This window comes from Palaemon carinicauda, chromosome 8 (assembly GCF_036898095.1).
Source record: "Palaemon carinicauda isolate YSFRI2023 chromosome 8, ASM3689809v2, whole genome shotgun sequence".
In the NCBI taxonomy this organism is placed as follows: Eukaryota; Metazoa; Arthropoda; class Malacostraca; order Decapoda; family Palaemonidae; genus Palaemon; species Palaemon carinicauda.
The window spans coordinates 901,259-915,078 of record NC_090732.1 but is presented as its reverse complement, the minus strand read 5'-3'; the positions used below and the strand labels follow the sequence as shown (position 1 = coordinate 915,078).

Sequence of the window (13,820 nt, the reverse complement as noted above, 5' to 3'; positions counted from 1 at the left end):
TATTTAGGCAACGTAGTATCACATTAATAGAAAACACGAAGCCTAGACAAGGATTATTTGGATTATTGAATAAAAAAATGTCAGGCTAACCTAAAGAGATTCAAAGTCAGGGAAGTCATGAACATCGCTAGTTGTGTGAACATCTAAAGCCACAGAAGAAGTGAATGTGTGTTTTGTAATATAATTCCATTTTGAATATATTGTAGGAGACAATACACAAACCTCTTATCAGCACAAAGTATTGTATTTCAAAAGCTGTTAGTTATTAACCAAAGATATAAGATAAAAATTTGTTGTAGGCATACCTCGGAACTTGATTCTAGGTTCGATTCAAACTATTCACAGCATAGCTATATCTATTTGTTTTTAAATTACTTGTCAAACAATAAAGAGGCTGTACTATTATCATTATTATTTGATGAAGGAGATTATCCAGCCCAATGAGTTGAACAATGATGTACATTACTGTAATACTGTATAGGCCTACCTAATTCATGATGATGGTTTTAAGAAACAACTTTGTAGGTAATATATATTATGAAATTGTTTGTTATCCTTTATATGTGCAGTTTGTGTTACTTTAATTTCCTACAGTATTAGGTAGAATGGACACTTGCTAAGACTATAGATATGTTATTCTGGGTTTGCTTGTTCTTGGATTATCGTTGTACTGATACTTTTAATGGTACTAGGTTTTGGTGTACCATGGGTGTATTTAGATATTTAATTTGAGAATAGACTTCTAGGGAAAAATATGTGATTTGAGAATAGACTTCAAGGGCAGAAAATAGATAATTTAGCTTGCTGTCATGTTTAGGTATGAAGTGTTTGTTAAAAGTGGGGTTTATGCTCAAAGTCCTAATATTTTACCATCGTTTTGCCTGGGTCAAAGGCGATATCTTCACATTGGTATTATAATTTAATATTATTATTATTTGTGCATTTGGATGCACCAAAGGTAAATTCCTTTTCTTATGTCAGATGTTCCTTATTTGTTTATGACATGTACATAATATGATATCTTTATGACTAAGAAATGAAAAGAGATCATAAAACATAATGCTGATTTTCCAAAACTTTATTTAAATATAAATATTTCTCTCAAATTATCAAACGGAAGGAATGGGATAATAACTTCACAGAGTTTTAGTTACTTTAATTGGTACATTTTTACTCTCTGTACAGTACAATTGTTCCCTGCAGTATAAGCCATTGTAACCAACACCCTTATTATTATTAGAGTACACTGTTTCTTGCGCTTTCTCAAGATCACAGTAGCGCAAAAGAGAAAATTATATCTTTCACTCATAAACTTTAGAAGCATGATTTGTTCTACTTTGGTACCATGACAGACTTGGTTTTATCACCCTAAATATTATTAGAATACAGTACCGTTTCTTGTGATTTCACAAGATTGTAGTACAAAAGCAAAAATTATATCCTTCACTCAGAAACTTTAGGCAACATAAATTTATTCTATTTCAATACCTAGAGAAAGTTCGGATTTTATCAGTTTCTGAGATAAGGTGTAAATGCATGATTCTATGTTATTTGAAATTGTAAAGTGTCTAATAACTAATCCCTACCTCTTTCAGTTGGCTTTGCCGGGTCAAAGAGTCCTGAGCTTTGGGGAAGATGAAACAAAACTTAACATTACCAATCAATTACATGTAATTCCTGGCACAGAAGGGGATGTCACTATTGGCTCCTCCTATCCCTTTGATGCACCACTTTATTGGGAGCTCCCAAGAGAATTCAAGAGAGATAAGGTCAGTCGAACATTCTTTAGGGCAACATTGTGTTATTATGAGAAATAAGGTTAGTTTAAGATACTTTATAGCAGAGTGGGGTTTTTGGTTACCTGATGTAAGTTATGATCATTATATTATGCGGTATGACTCTTTAATAAAGCTCTTAAAAGTTATTATATGCCCATTTTTTTAGGTTCTCTCCTACAATGGCTACCTTAGATTCAGAGTGACGAGTGAAGGAGGCAAAAACAAGTTTCCAAGTCAGATTATCGAAAGCTACCCACTAGTATCACTACAGGGCAACTGGCAACTAGTTTTGGAGTATTATCCCCCTGCTATATCTCCAGATGGTCAATATGAAGTCAAGTTAGTAAGAATTTTATTTGTTTGATAATGTCTAGCTATTTAAGCAAACATGCGATTGTTAAGAAAGCGGCCAAATAGGTTTCTTCCTAATCAAGGAGTCTGTTCTAATAAAATTTCATGCCTTTGCAGAAATATGATTTTGGCATACTTTCATGGAAACTGAATACAATATCACTTTGTTTTGAAAAATAGAGTGCAACATTTAATGATTTGTGGAGCTTGGGAAAGCTTTACTTGCTTAATTCTCATCTTCCCCTTGAATGGTTCAAATATAATTCTTTTCTTATTTTTAGCAGTAAATTAATTACTTCATTACTTACCCGGGACTCAATTTGCTCCTATTCTGAATCAAGAACTTCTTGATCTTGAAAAAAAATATGTACAACTAGTCCACTCCATCTACCACATTTACTATATCTCTGTATGGTGAGCAACATTTGCTGTCCATGCCATTATACTTGTAATACTGAAACTATCAAAATATTGAATCAGGATAGAAACTACAACTCTAAATCACTATAAGTGTAAGGAGGCAGGTTGGAGAACATTGACTCCTAGCAGTGCTGTCTTAACCTATGGCAGGGCCCCGTGACTTTAAGTTTCTTTGGGCCCCTCGACATCCCCCTATGCCCCTCACCCCCCTTCCCGCAAAATTCATGCTTTCTTTTCGTACAATTCATTACTTTAATACTTCAAATGAAGTATATAATCCATATTTAACATTTAACAATAAAAGAAGAAAATAGTTAAATAGGCTTTTGGTGAGCCCATGCACTTTCTAGTCCCACTGTTTCAGCCTAGTCAGCCTTAAAGATTATACAGTGTTGTCTCCTAGGGGAATATTGAAATAATTTTGTGCTAAAAATTTAGATTAATTCGATGAATCTTGTATAGGACTCACATTGCTGACTACCATGTTGCCCTGGGCAGAGGGATAGAATGACGTCAGTAAAGGATAATAACCTATATTAAAGCATTATCAGTAGGTATATTTTCCCTGAAGAATTCCTTCTTAAAGTCCACAGCATAATAGAAATGTGACCAACCTAGACTTCTCTGTACAGTACACAATTGAATAGAGAAGCTATTCATGTTTAGTTCTGTGTTTACATATTATTAAAATGTCTTTATCCATGTCTAAAAAGATTGTAGAAGGCTGACAAGGATAGTTTTATTAATCGCGTGCAATGCATAGAACTGCAAACAAGTATGAGGTAGACCATCCAAGTAATTCATGTGCTTTATAATACCCAATGGCTTCAAAACAACAAAATATTCTAGAAAAGGTATTTTATTTTCGACTTCCAGACCAAGGGTAAGTTCTTTGGCTAAAAGCAACAACCTTTCTTATTTCATTCCTTGTTTCTTGCTGAATTTTATGACTGTTGTGTTTTCCATGTAAAGTGCAATGATATTCCTTAATGGATTTTTGGCCCAAAATCATTACGTGAAATTAGTGCATAGCAATCTGTGTCCCAGCATAGAAAACACACCAAATAATGGTTGACTGTCCATAAAAACGTATTTGTTTGCATTAGAAGAATAAATTTGGTTAACAATCAGGAAAGGTGGCCCTGTGTAACATGGAAAGTTAAATATACAGTATAATAAACCATAAACTTCTTATTGCTGTTAATATGACAGTAAAAATAGATAAAAGCAAAAGATAATGAGGCATATGACAGTACAAGATAAGGCTTTATTACTCTGAATCTTGTTCTGTTATTTTAATGTGTGATGGGATCTTTGCAGATGGTATAGCATTCCCTCAAAAGTGGGTGCTGAGCAGCGAGAAGAGAAAAATTTTATTATTTTTTTCTTTTTTTTTAGCCGAGGTCATGTATTTGTCCCTATTATATAAAATTAACTGCTTTTTACTTTTAAAAAAGTACGGTAAGTGTGGAAATCACATTTGAAGGCATATAAATCTATCATCAAACTTTTTGGATTATTGATTTCAGTTTTTATTTTCTGTGCATGCTCAGATGAATTTGCCAATGCATACAATTTTTTAGCAAGAAGGTGTATTACTTTAAAATGTATTTCTATCCTAATGAAAACTCATATAGAATTATGTACCAATACATCTTATAAATCCTGATGCTATATGTTCTTTGAAAATTTTTCCTGTACAGCTCTTGATTTATCATATGAGTGCTGAATTGAAATTTTATTCTAGATTATAGATATTTGATATCACTGAAATAATACTCAAATTCTTGGCCCTTTGTTCATATATTTGTCTTTTACAGATTGCATGAGGATTACTGGAGATTAAAGAATAAACCACAAGTTGTTACACGAGAGAAGATGATGATTGCTCTGCAAAACATTCAGCATATTTTGATAAGAGCAACTGATGCTTCTGATACTACCTCTGCTTTGTAAGTATAAGAGGCCTAACATTTAATAGGTTAGTATATTGTAGTTAGCAAAAATGCTAAACATAATTTGATTGCAGCTGTAAATATTTGACTATTTTCTTAAGAGCTATTATAGGCAAGTTCCACAAAAAACATTTTATGGTTACTAGGCTTCAAGAAGTAACAATGGATATTGCTGCCGAAGGTTCACCTGTCTCATCACGTGTAGCTTTAGGCGTTGAAAGGTGTACCTGTCCTCCAAGTTACTCTGGTACATCTTGTCAGGATCCAAGTAGAGGTATGCAAGTTTTCCTTGTTTTTCTTAAGAGAAGCTAATTTAAAAATTATTCATAAGATTGATTAGTACAACATATTAGAATAAATATATGTATGGTTACTTTTTTCTCAGAAAAGTTTAGTGATTGTTTGCTGTCATAGGAGGACATTTTTTAGTTTGGAATACATTACTCCATCCTTGCTTTTATCAGCCACTTCAAGCATTAAGTTGATGGTCTTTGTGAGAACCAGTATAATTTGTGGTTTTGAGATTATTTTTACTATATTTTGTGTTTTCAAAACAGTATTTTATAATATACATTGGTTGATTATGGTTAAACAATAATTTATTTGATGTACTGTATTTTTGAAATTGAAGTTTCATCTTATGATGTGAATTATCATTGACTGGTCACTACCTCCTGCAGGATTTTTCCGATGGCACAGTAAAAAGCATCCCCATTCAGAGATAATAATAGACTTGGTTGGGGAATCTAGACCATGTATTTGCAATGGACGCTCAAACACTTGTGATCCAGAAACAGGCGTATGCAAGGTACTTTTGAAATTTGTTTTACATTTTCATTGTTTTAAACTACTTTTCATCCTTTTCTGATTGCAATACTAAATGTACTTTTGCTGTACTTCCACTTGATCTTAATTTGTGTATTAGTAAATTTCCTTTTTCAATATTAAACTTAGCCGGTGATTATATAAGCTGCAGCTCTGCTGCTCGACAGAAAACTCTACGTTCAAAATCCGCCAGCGATCGCTAAGCAGGTAGGGGGTGTACATCAACAGCGCCATCTGTCGTGCAGGTACTCAGTACTCAATGTAAACACAGAACTCAATTTTCTCTCTGTCGGGCTACCGGCAAGACCTACTAATTCGCTGTTGCTAACTGGATTTGTTTTCACAACTATTTGGTGAAGTACACTATTCTAGTTTTGAGCTTTCGCTATGCAGGTGTTTTATCTTCATCTCAAAACTTGAACTCGTTTTGGATAGATTTAATTATGGTGACAAAGAGAGTATGGACTTTCTTTCACTTTTAAATGGCCGACCCTTCCCTTAGACGGAAGTGTGTTTAGGTTTTTAGTAATTATCTTATCACGTTATAGATCTATATATTTTATATCTCTCCGCCTTTATTAGGCCTCTTCGATTAACTTTCCATTTATTATAAACATATAAAAAAAATAAATTTTAATGTTTTGTTTATATGCGACCTTTCCTGATAGTAGGCGGTCCTAACTTGGAACCGAAGTTAATCAACGTTGAGCCCTTTATATCGTAATTAGCTTTTAAAGAATTTAAAACTTTTTAAATGTAATATTTTATGAAAGAATTTCTTTGATAGTCTTCGTACTGTTTTCAAAGATGAACTAACGTTTAGTTTTTTATGCTACGCAGTTGTTGACGTTCAGGACGTTCAACATGCGCTCTATCGTTACGATAGAGAGAGAGTGTATCACGGTTTCACTTTGCAGTAAGAGTAAATCGATTCTGACGTTTTGTTCATTCTTTCTTAGCTTTAATGTTTTAAATTCTAATTTAAAGGAACTTTTTATTTGAAAAACCTTTCAGTTTTTTCCTTTAGTCAAATAACATGTTTTTTGACGATATATAATTGGGCTCTTCTCTTAGGTGCGAAATCAAGAGAGAAAGAGAGAGAGAGATAGAGATGGAGGGAGAGAGAGGAGAGAAAACGTTCCGTTCAAGCGGGTAACGTTGTTCTCGTGTTACTCTCGTCCCTAGTCTCTGTACGGGGAGGAAGGATAAAACGTTTTTAGATTTTTATTCTCGTCCCCAGGCTATGTGCGGTGAGAGATTGAAAACGTAGTTATATGAACTAGTGTTTAGTCTCTTTCCCAGCCACTGATTTTTCTTTTTATCTTAAAATATGTTTTCTGTTTTTTGCTGGTATTATGAGCTTGCATTATACGTCTAATTTCGCAATTACTACCTTTTAATGAAGGGTAGAATTGCGTGTTTCAGGTAGAAATAAGTGCAAAACAGAAAATCGAAGTGATAAAGTGATATGCGCAAAGTGTTACAGTGTTGCGTCCGAGGCGCAAAGTGTTACAGTGTTGCGTCCGAGGGTTCGTCTGTTCGTGCCTGTCGTTCACCTAGTCCGGGACCTCTTGCAAGCTCCCAAGCCCAGGGGAGAAGTAATGTCGAACGACTTATGGGTTCGAGAGGCCTTGACCAACGAACAGACGTTTTCCCTCTATGGTATCGGGTGTTTCTTACCAAGATCTCCCCTACCATAAGACGAGAGAGACGTTGTTTCTCCTCGCCATCCGTAGGCTTTTCGCATAAGAAACCTGTCACAAGGTTTCGAAGCCCTTAAGCGAAAGTCAGTCCTTTCAGGACAGGTCCAGCGTCCTGGTTACAGCCATTAGGACAGCTCTGACCCTATGCAGTCATCGGATAACTGCTCGCCGCCTAACAAAAGCATAACACAGACTCCGAAAGTCTTTTTTTGTAGGCAAAGTGTTGCGGTCACAGACGTTACCCTCGTCTATTACCACAACCATTTCCGTTGATCCTTAAGGGGTTGTATGGCAAACATGCAGTATATGCTTGCCTCCCTTATGGAAGACTATTCTACCGATTAGTCCGTTGAGTCTAGCCGTTTATCTCATCGATATCCTGGCTTTCAGCCAACCTAACGTTCCTTTGTGCTTACTGTTGACGTTGGCGTAACTTAGTCACGTCAGTCAGGTTGTTTAGAACCACACTCGATGCGGTCTCGTGTGGTTTTTCAGCCGCATTTGGACGTTAGGCCACTGGCTGATGCTCCTGTTGACGTTCTAGACGTTCACTAACAATCGGAGTTGACTTGTTTTGACGCTGTGCGTCAACCTCCGCATTCTAGAGTTGTTTTGACTGCTCAGTCTAGGCAGTCAAAGCAGTCTCGAGTGGACGCTGTACGTCCTCACGCACCTGTTGTGGTTGACAGTTCAGTTGTTGACAGTTCACAGACTGTCAAGCAGTTACATGACGTTGCGTTCTGGTCCGCTACTAATGCACCAGTGAGAGACTCATCTTTTATTGGACAAGGTTCCTGTAGATGAGGAAGTTGCTGTTCTCCCTCCTACTGATATTCCCTTGAGGACTCTGTCAGATGGAGAGGAGCCTTAAGCTGCTTAGCCTCCTATGGACTTTAATTAAATCATGATGATTTTTTTTTAAGGATCTTCGTCCGGATCTTGTAACTGCTGCTTCTCGTTAGCCTAAACATCAGAGCTTACACTAGGCCTAGCTACTTCGAAGCAGTTGTTTTTAAGCTAGTGCTCTCTCGCTCTCCTAGAGAGCGTTACGTTGGCTAGGCGACTGGTTTTTCACCAGGAGGAGTTTGGGGGATACAGCCTTTGCTTTCCCTTCTTTTAAACTGGTTTATAGAGCGAGAGTCTGATATGACACGAGAGAAGTTCTCGGCTTGGGAGTTCATGCCTCTGCCCAGATAGACTTCTCAATTCTGGTAGACTCTCCCTGGCGCCTAGCCAGGAGACGCTCCAAGTTGTTTACAGGTCAACTTCTCAGCTGTTGTCGAGCCTTTGAAGTTTTGCTGTACTATTATGTCACGCATAACAAGGCTTTCAGGGATGGTAAACGGTTCCGCCTCAGTCGCTAACCCCGTCTGTTGCCACACCTGCTCCCGTAGACCCTAAATGGACTTTGCTGCAAGACATGCAGTCCAAGCTTGCGTCCTTGATAGAGGACTTAAATGCGGAGAAGAACCTTCTGGCCAACAACCTTCCAACCAGTCGGTTGTGCGCCCTGTTGACGCTGAGGTAACCTACTCGCGTCTGCCAGTTGAGGTGGTTCCTCCACCGATGCGACCCAGTGTGGGTTGCCAGCCGCACGTTGACATTAAGCGACGCTCGGAGGTGGTTGTTGACGTTCAGGACGTTCAACAACCAGCAGAGGTGACTTGTTGTGACGCAGTGCGTCAACCTCAGCAACCCGGTAGGGTGTTGACTGCACAACCCAGACGGTCTAGACAGTTTCGGGTTGACGCTGTGCTTCCTCGCGCACCCATGGTTGTTGACAGTTCACAGACTGTGCAGCAGTTCCATGATATTGCGTCCGGCTCCGTCACGCATCCACCAGTGCGACTGGATTCAGCGAGTCAGACGTTGCCCACTCCGTTGCCGTTTCCTCATCAGTTTCGGATGAGGAACCATCTGATGAGGACGTTGCTGAACAAGACGATCAGCCCCCAGCCCTGCTATCCATCCAGAAGATGCTGAAGAAGGAACGCTGCTCAGTCAGGCTGTGGATGAGTCTGGTAGGGACGCTGTCATCCGTGGATCAATTTGTGTCACTAGGAAGACTACACCTCCGTCCTCTTCTATACCATCTAGCTTTTCACTGGAAAAAGGACAAGACGCTAGAAGCGGTCTCGATCCCGGTTTCCGAAAAGATAAAGTCTTGTCTGACTTGGTGAAAGGACTATATCAACCTAAGAGAGGGTCTTCCCCTGACTGTTCAGACTCCCAACCACGTTCTCTTCTCGGACGCATCGGACGTAGGCTGGGGTGCGACATTAGACGGTCGGGAATGCTCGGGAATATGGAACTCGAGTCAAAGGACAATGCATTTCAACTGCAAGGAGCTACTGGCAGTACGTCTGGCCTGGAAAAGCTTCAGGTCTCTCCTTCAAGGCAAAGTGGTGGAGGTGAACTCGGACAACACCACGGCTTTGGCGTACATCTCCAAGCAAGGAGGGACCTACTCTCTGACGTTGTACGAGATCGCAAGGGACCTCCTCACCTGGTCAAAAGGTCTAGACATATCACTAGTAACGAGGTTCATCCAAGGCAACTTGAATGTCATGGCAGATTGTCTCAGTCGGAAGGGACAAATAATTCCAACAGAATGGACCCTCCACAAGGATGTATGCAAGAGACTTTGGGCCACCTGGGGCCAGCCAACCATAGATCTCTTCGCAACCTCGATGACCAAGAGGCTCCCAATATTTTGCTCACCAATCCTGGACCCAGCAGCAGTTCATATAGATGCCTTTCTCCTAGATTGGTCACATCTAGATCTATATGCATTCCCTCCGTTCAAGATTGTCAACAAGGTACTGCAGAAGTTCGCCTCTCACGAAGGGACAAGGTTGACGCTAGTTGCTTCCCTCTGGCCCGCGAGAGAATGGTTCACCGAGGTACTTCGATGGCTAGTAGACGTTCCCAGAACACTTCCCCTAAGGGTGGACCTTCTACGTCAGCCAGGCCTCCACGCTCTTCGTCTGTCTGCCTTCAGACTATCGAAAGACTCTCGAGAGCTAGAGGCTTTTCGAAGGAGGCAGCCAGAGCGATTGCTAGAGCAAGGAGAACATCCACCCTTAGAGTCTACCAATCGAAGTGGGAAATCTTCCGAAACTGGTGCAAGTCAGTATCCGTATCCTCGACCAGTACCTCTGTAACTCAAATAGCTGACTTCCTCTTATATCTGAGGAAAGAACGATCTCTTTCAGCTCCCACTATCAAGGGTTACAGAAGCATGTTGGCATCAGTCTTCCGTCACAGAGGCTTAGATCTTTCCAACAGTAAAGATCTACAGGACCTCCTTAAGTCTTTTGAGACCACGAAGGAGCGTCGTTTGGTTACACCTGGTTGGAATTTAGACGTGGTACTAAGATTCCTTATGTCAGACAGGTTCGAACCGCTACAATCAGCCTCCCTGAAAGATCTCACCTTAAAGACTCTTTTCCTGGTATGCTTAGCCACAGCTAAAAGAGTCAGTGAGATTCATGCCTTCAGCAAGAACATCGGATTCTCATCCGAAACGGCTACATGTTCTACAACTTGGTTTTCTAGCCAAAAACGAGCTGCCTTCTCGGCCTTGGCCAATATCGTTCGATATTCCAAACTTATCGTATGGTTGGAAATGAACTAGAAAGAGTCTTATGCCCTGTAAGAGCTCTTAAGTTCTATTTAAAACGAACTAAACCTTTACGAGGCCCGTCTGAAGCTTTATGGTGTTCAGTTAAGAATCCATCTTTGCCTATGTCAAAGAATGCTTTATCCTTTTTTATCAGACTGTTAATACGAGAAGCTCATTCCCATCTGAATGAGGAAGACCAAGCTTTGCTGAAGGTAAGGACACACGAAGTTAGAGCTGTCGCAACTTCCGTGGCCTTTAAACAAAATAGATCTCTGCAAAGTATAATCGACGCAACCTATTGGAAAAGCAAGTCAGTGTTCGCGTCTTTTTATCTTAAGAATGTCCAGTCTCTTTACGAGAACTGCTACACTCTGGGACCATTCGTAACAACGAGTGCAGTAGTGGGTAAGGGCTCAACCACTACAATTCCCTAATTCCATAACCTTTTTAATCTTTCTCTTGAAATGTTTTATTATTGTTTTTGGGTTGTCCGGAAGGCTAAGAAGCCTTTCGCATCCTACTTGATTTGGCGGGTGGTCAAAGTAATTTCTTGAGAAGCGCCTAGATTAGAGGTTTTGATGAGGTCCTGTTGTATGGGTTGCAACCCTTGATACTTCAGCTCCTAGGGGTCGCTCAGCATCCTAAGAGGATCGCGAGGCTCCGTAAGGAAGACGTACTTAAAAAGGCAGAGTAATTGTTCAAGTCGACTTCCTTACCAGGTACTTATTTATTTTATGTTTGTTATTTTGAATAACTGCTAAAATGAAATAAAAAATCCTTAGCTCATAATAATGTAAACAATTATTGCTGGTCTCTACCCACCCCCCTGGGTGTGAATCAGCTTATATAATCACCGGCTAAGTTTAATATTGAAAAATGTTATTTTTATAATAAAATAAATTTTTGAATATACTTACCCGGTGATTATATATTAAAGGACCCTCCCTTCCTCCCCAATAGAGACCCAGTGGACCGAGGAGAAAATTGAGTTCTGTGTTTACATTGAGTACTGAGTACCTGCACGACAGATGGCGCTGTTGATGTACACCCCTACCTGCTTAGCGATCGCTGGCGGATTTTGAACGTAGAGTTTTCTGTCGAGCAGCAGAGCTGCAGCTTATATAATCACCGGGTAAGTATATTCAAAAATTTATTTTATTATAAAAATAACATTTTTCATCTTTAGAACTGTAGAGAAAATACAATGGGTCCACAATGTGAAGTTTGTGCCACTGGATTTTATGGTGACCCCGCTGTAGAAAGATGTAAGCCCTGTGCCTGCCCATCATTACAGCAAAATTTTGCTGAAACTTGCCAAGCTGATCGAATCTCGGAGTATATTTGTCAGTGTCGAGAAGGATATACTGGTGACAAATGTGACAGGTATTTTCTATCTCTTATTATTAACTCAAGTTTTTTTTTTTTTCAAGGTTGCAATTGAAATAAGGTTTTCTTTTACGGGGTGGTAAAAATTCAAGCAAAGACAATCTTGAAGGAATGAGGAATAACCGTATTTTTATATATTTAGGCTTCTGGTAAAGGAATTTAAGCTATTGCCCTTTAGTACCTTTATGAAAGGATGCTAGGCTATGCTTCTATTTTGTCAAGTAAAGTTTTGCTAATAGTAGGTAAGATTACTCAAGAAAAATTTAACATGATCTTAAATTGTGATATTTTTTTTACTTTGATTAGATGTGCTCATGGCTATTATGGCCAACCTGCCCAACCTGGAGGGTCATGCCAGCCTTGTCAATGTGATCCATTTGGTAGCTTATCTGAAGCCTGTGACAGAACTGGACAGTGTAGATGTAAGCCAGGAATCACTGGTCGGGATTGTTCCCAGTGTTCTCCACGCCATCTTACATCGCCAACTGGATGCATATGTAAGGTTTACATAGTACTGTACATGCACTGCATATTCATAGAAAAATTTAAGAATTTTTTTACAAATTAAAAGAGTTTGATTATCAAAAGATTGTTTTGAATCGACTTGAAACAAGTTTAGTCTTGAGCAAGCAATTAGCCATTAAGTGTTACTGTACCTATATTTTCTGGGGTTTATTCCTAAAATTCATAAGTGGTTTTCTGAAACCTAAACATTCATTACTTTTTTGCATTATTGTGTTGAGATTATACAATATTGTACTCTTTGGGGCACAATAACTATAAGTTAATTACAGCAGTTAGTTCATGATGCAGATTTATTTACTTTCTAAAGACTGCCATAGCAAGATGACCAATCTTCGCTCCTCATTTTATTATGCATACAGAAGGCTGCTGTCTTCTTTCAGCAACTAATCTTCAGACAACTGAAAAAAGGGATTTTGACGTAGGAAAAATCTATTTCTGGGCGAGAGACCTGTGCCACCCAGTGAAATGCTCCTTTTACATCATTTCTAAGGTAATAACTGCTATGAATTTACCAGAGAAAAAATTGTATAGGAATGCTAGGTTGAACCCAGCTCGCTCACCTAATAAGGTGTCGGTATAAATAACTGGGGCGTGATAAATCACAACCAGAGGTCTCGCACCATTTAGATAACTCCTGTCAACATCCCCGAACAGCGAGGAGCCGTTCAACATCCTAACTCCAATCGCTACTACGAACGAGCCCACCCACGCTAGTGACGTCACTCCTATAGCACCCCAGATTGGGGCCCGGAAGTGAGGGACGGGTGGGTTCACTGGGCGACACAGGTCTCTCGCCCAGAAATAGATTTTTCCTACGTCAAAATCCCTTTTCTGGGCTCTGACTTGTGCCGCCCAGTGAAATACTACCAGAGAATAGGGACCCAATATGGCTAACTACCTGGGGAGAAATAACACAAAAATAGTAATACATGGTGGAATTTAATAACAAAACAGGAGGGATAGGAATCCCATAGGCAAGTGATCAACATGGTTATGAGTGGGGAATATCCACTGAAAACAATAATAAAGTAACCCGAAGGTAAGTAATCCACAAGGTATGAATAGTAATTAATACATGGTAAACAATCCCATATAGGGATGGTAATAAATCAAGCAGAACTGTGAATATAGCAAAATACATAATATCAACATTAAAATAAAATCAACTCGAAGGATTAAGCACAGATGAAACAAAAGCAATTGGTAGAAAATATCTCAATGAATAATAAAAATAATACACCATAGGGGTGTA

General features: G+C 39.1%; 1 protein-coding gene across 1 annotated transcript in view; it reads left to right on the top strand.

The window, feature by feature from the left end:
* LOC137645595 (laminin subunit alpha-1-like) overlaps positions 1-13,820 on the top strand; it is a 497,060-nt gene that overhangs the window by 377,468 nt on the left and 105,772 nt on the right. The window contains exons 29-35 of the mRNA XM_068378394.1: positions 1,596-1,769; positions 1,945-2,117; positions 4,370-4,501; positions 4,651-4,778; positions 5,185-5,312; positions 11,844-12,040; positions 12,350-12,540. Coding sequence (XP_068234495.1) covers positions 1,596-1,769; positions 1,945-2,117; positions 4,370-4,501; positions 4,651-4,778; positions 5,185-5,312; positions 11,844-12,040; positions 12,350-12,540 — 1,123 coding nt within the window. The remainder of the gene's footprint in view (positions 1-1,595; positions 1,770-1,944; positions 2,118-4,369; positions 4,502-4,650; positions 4,779-5,184; positions 5,313-11,843; positions 12,041-12,349; positions 12,541-13,820) is intronic.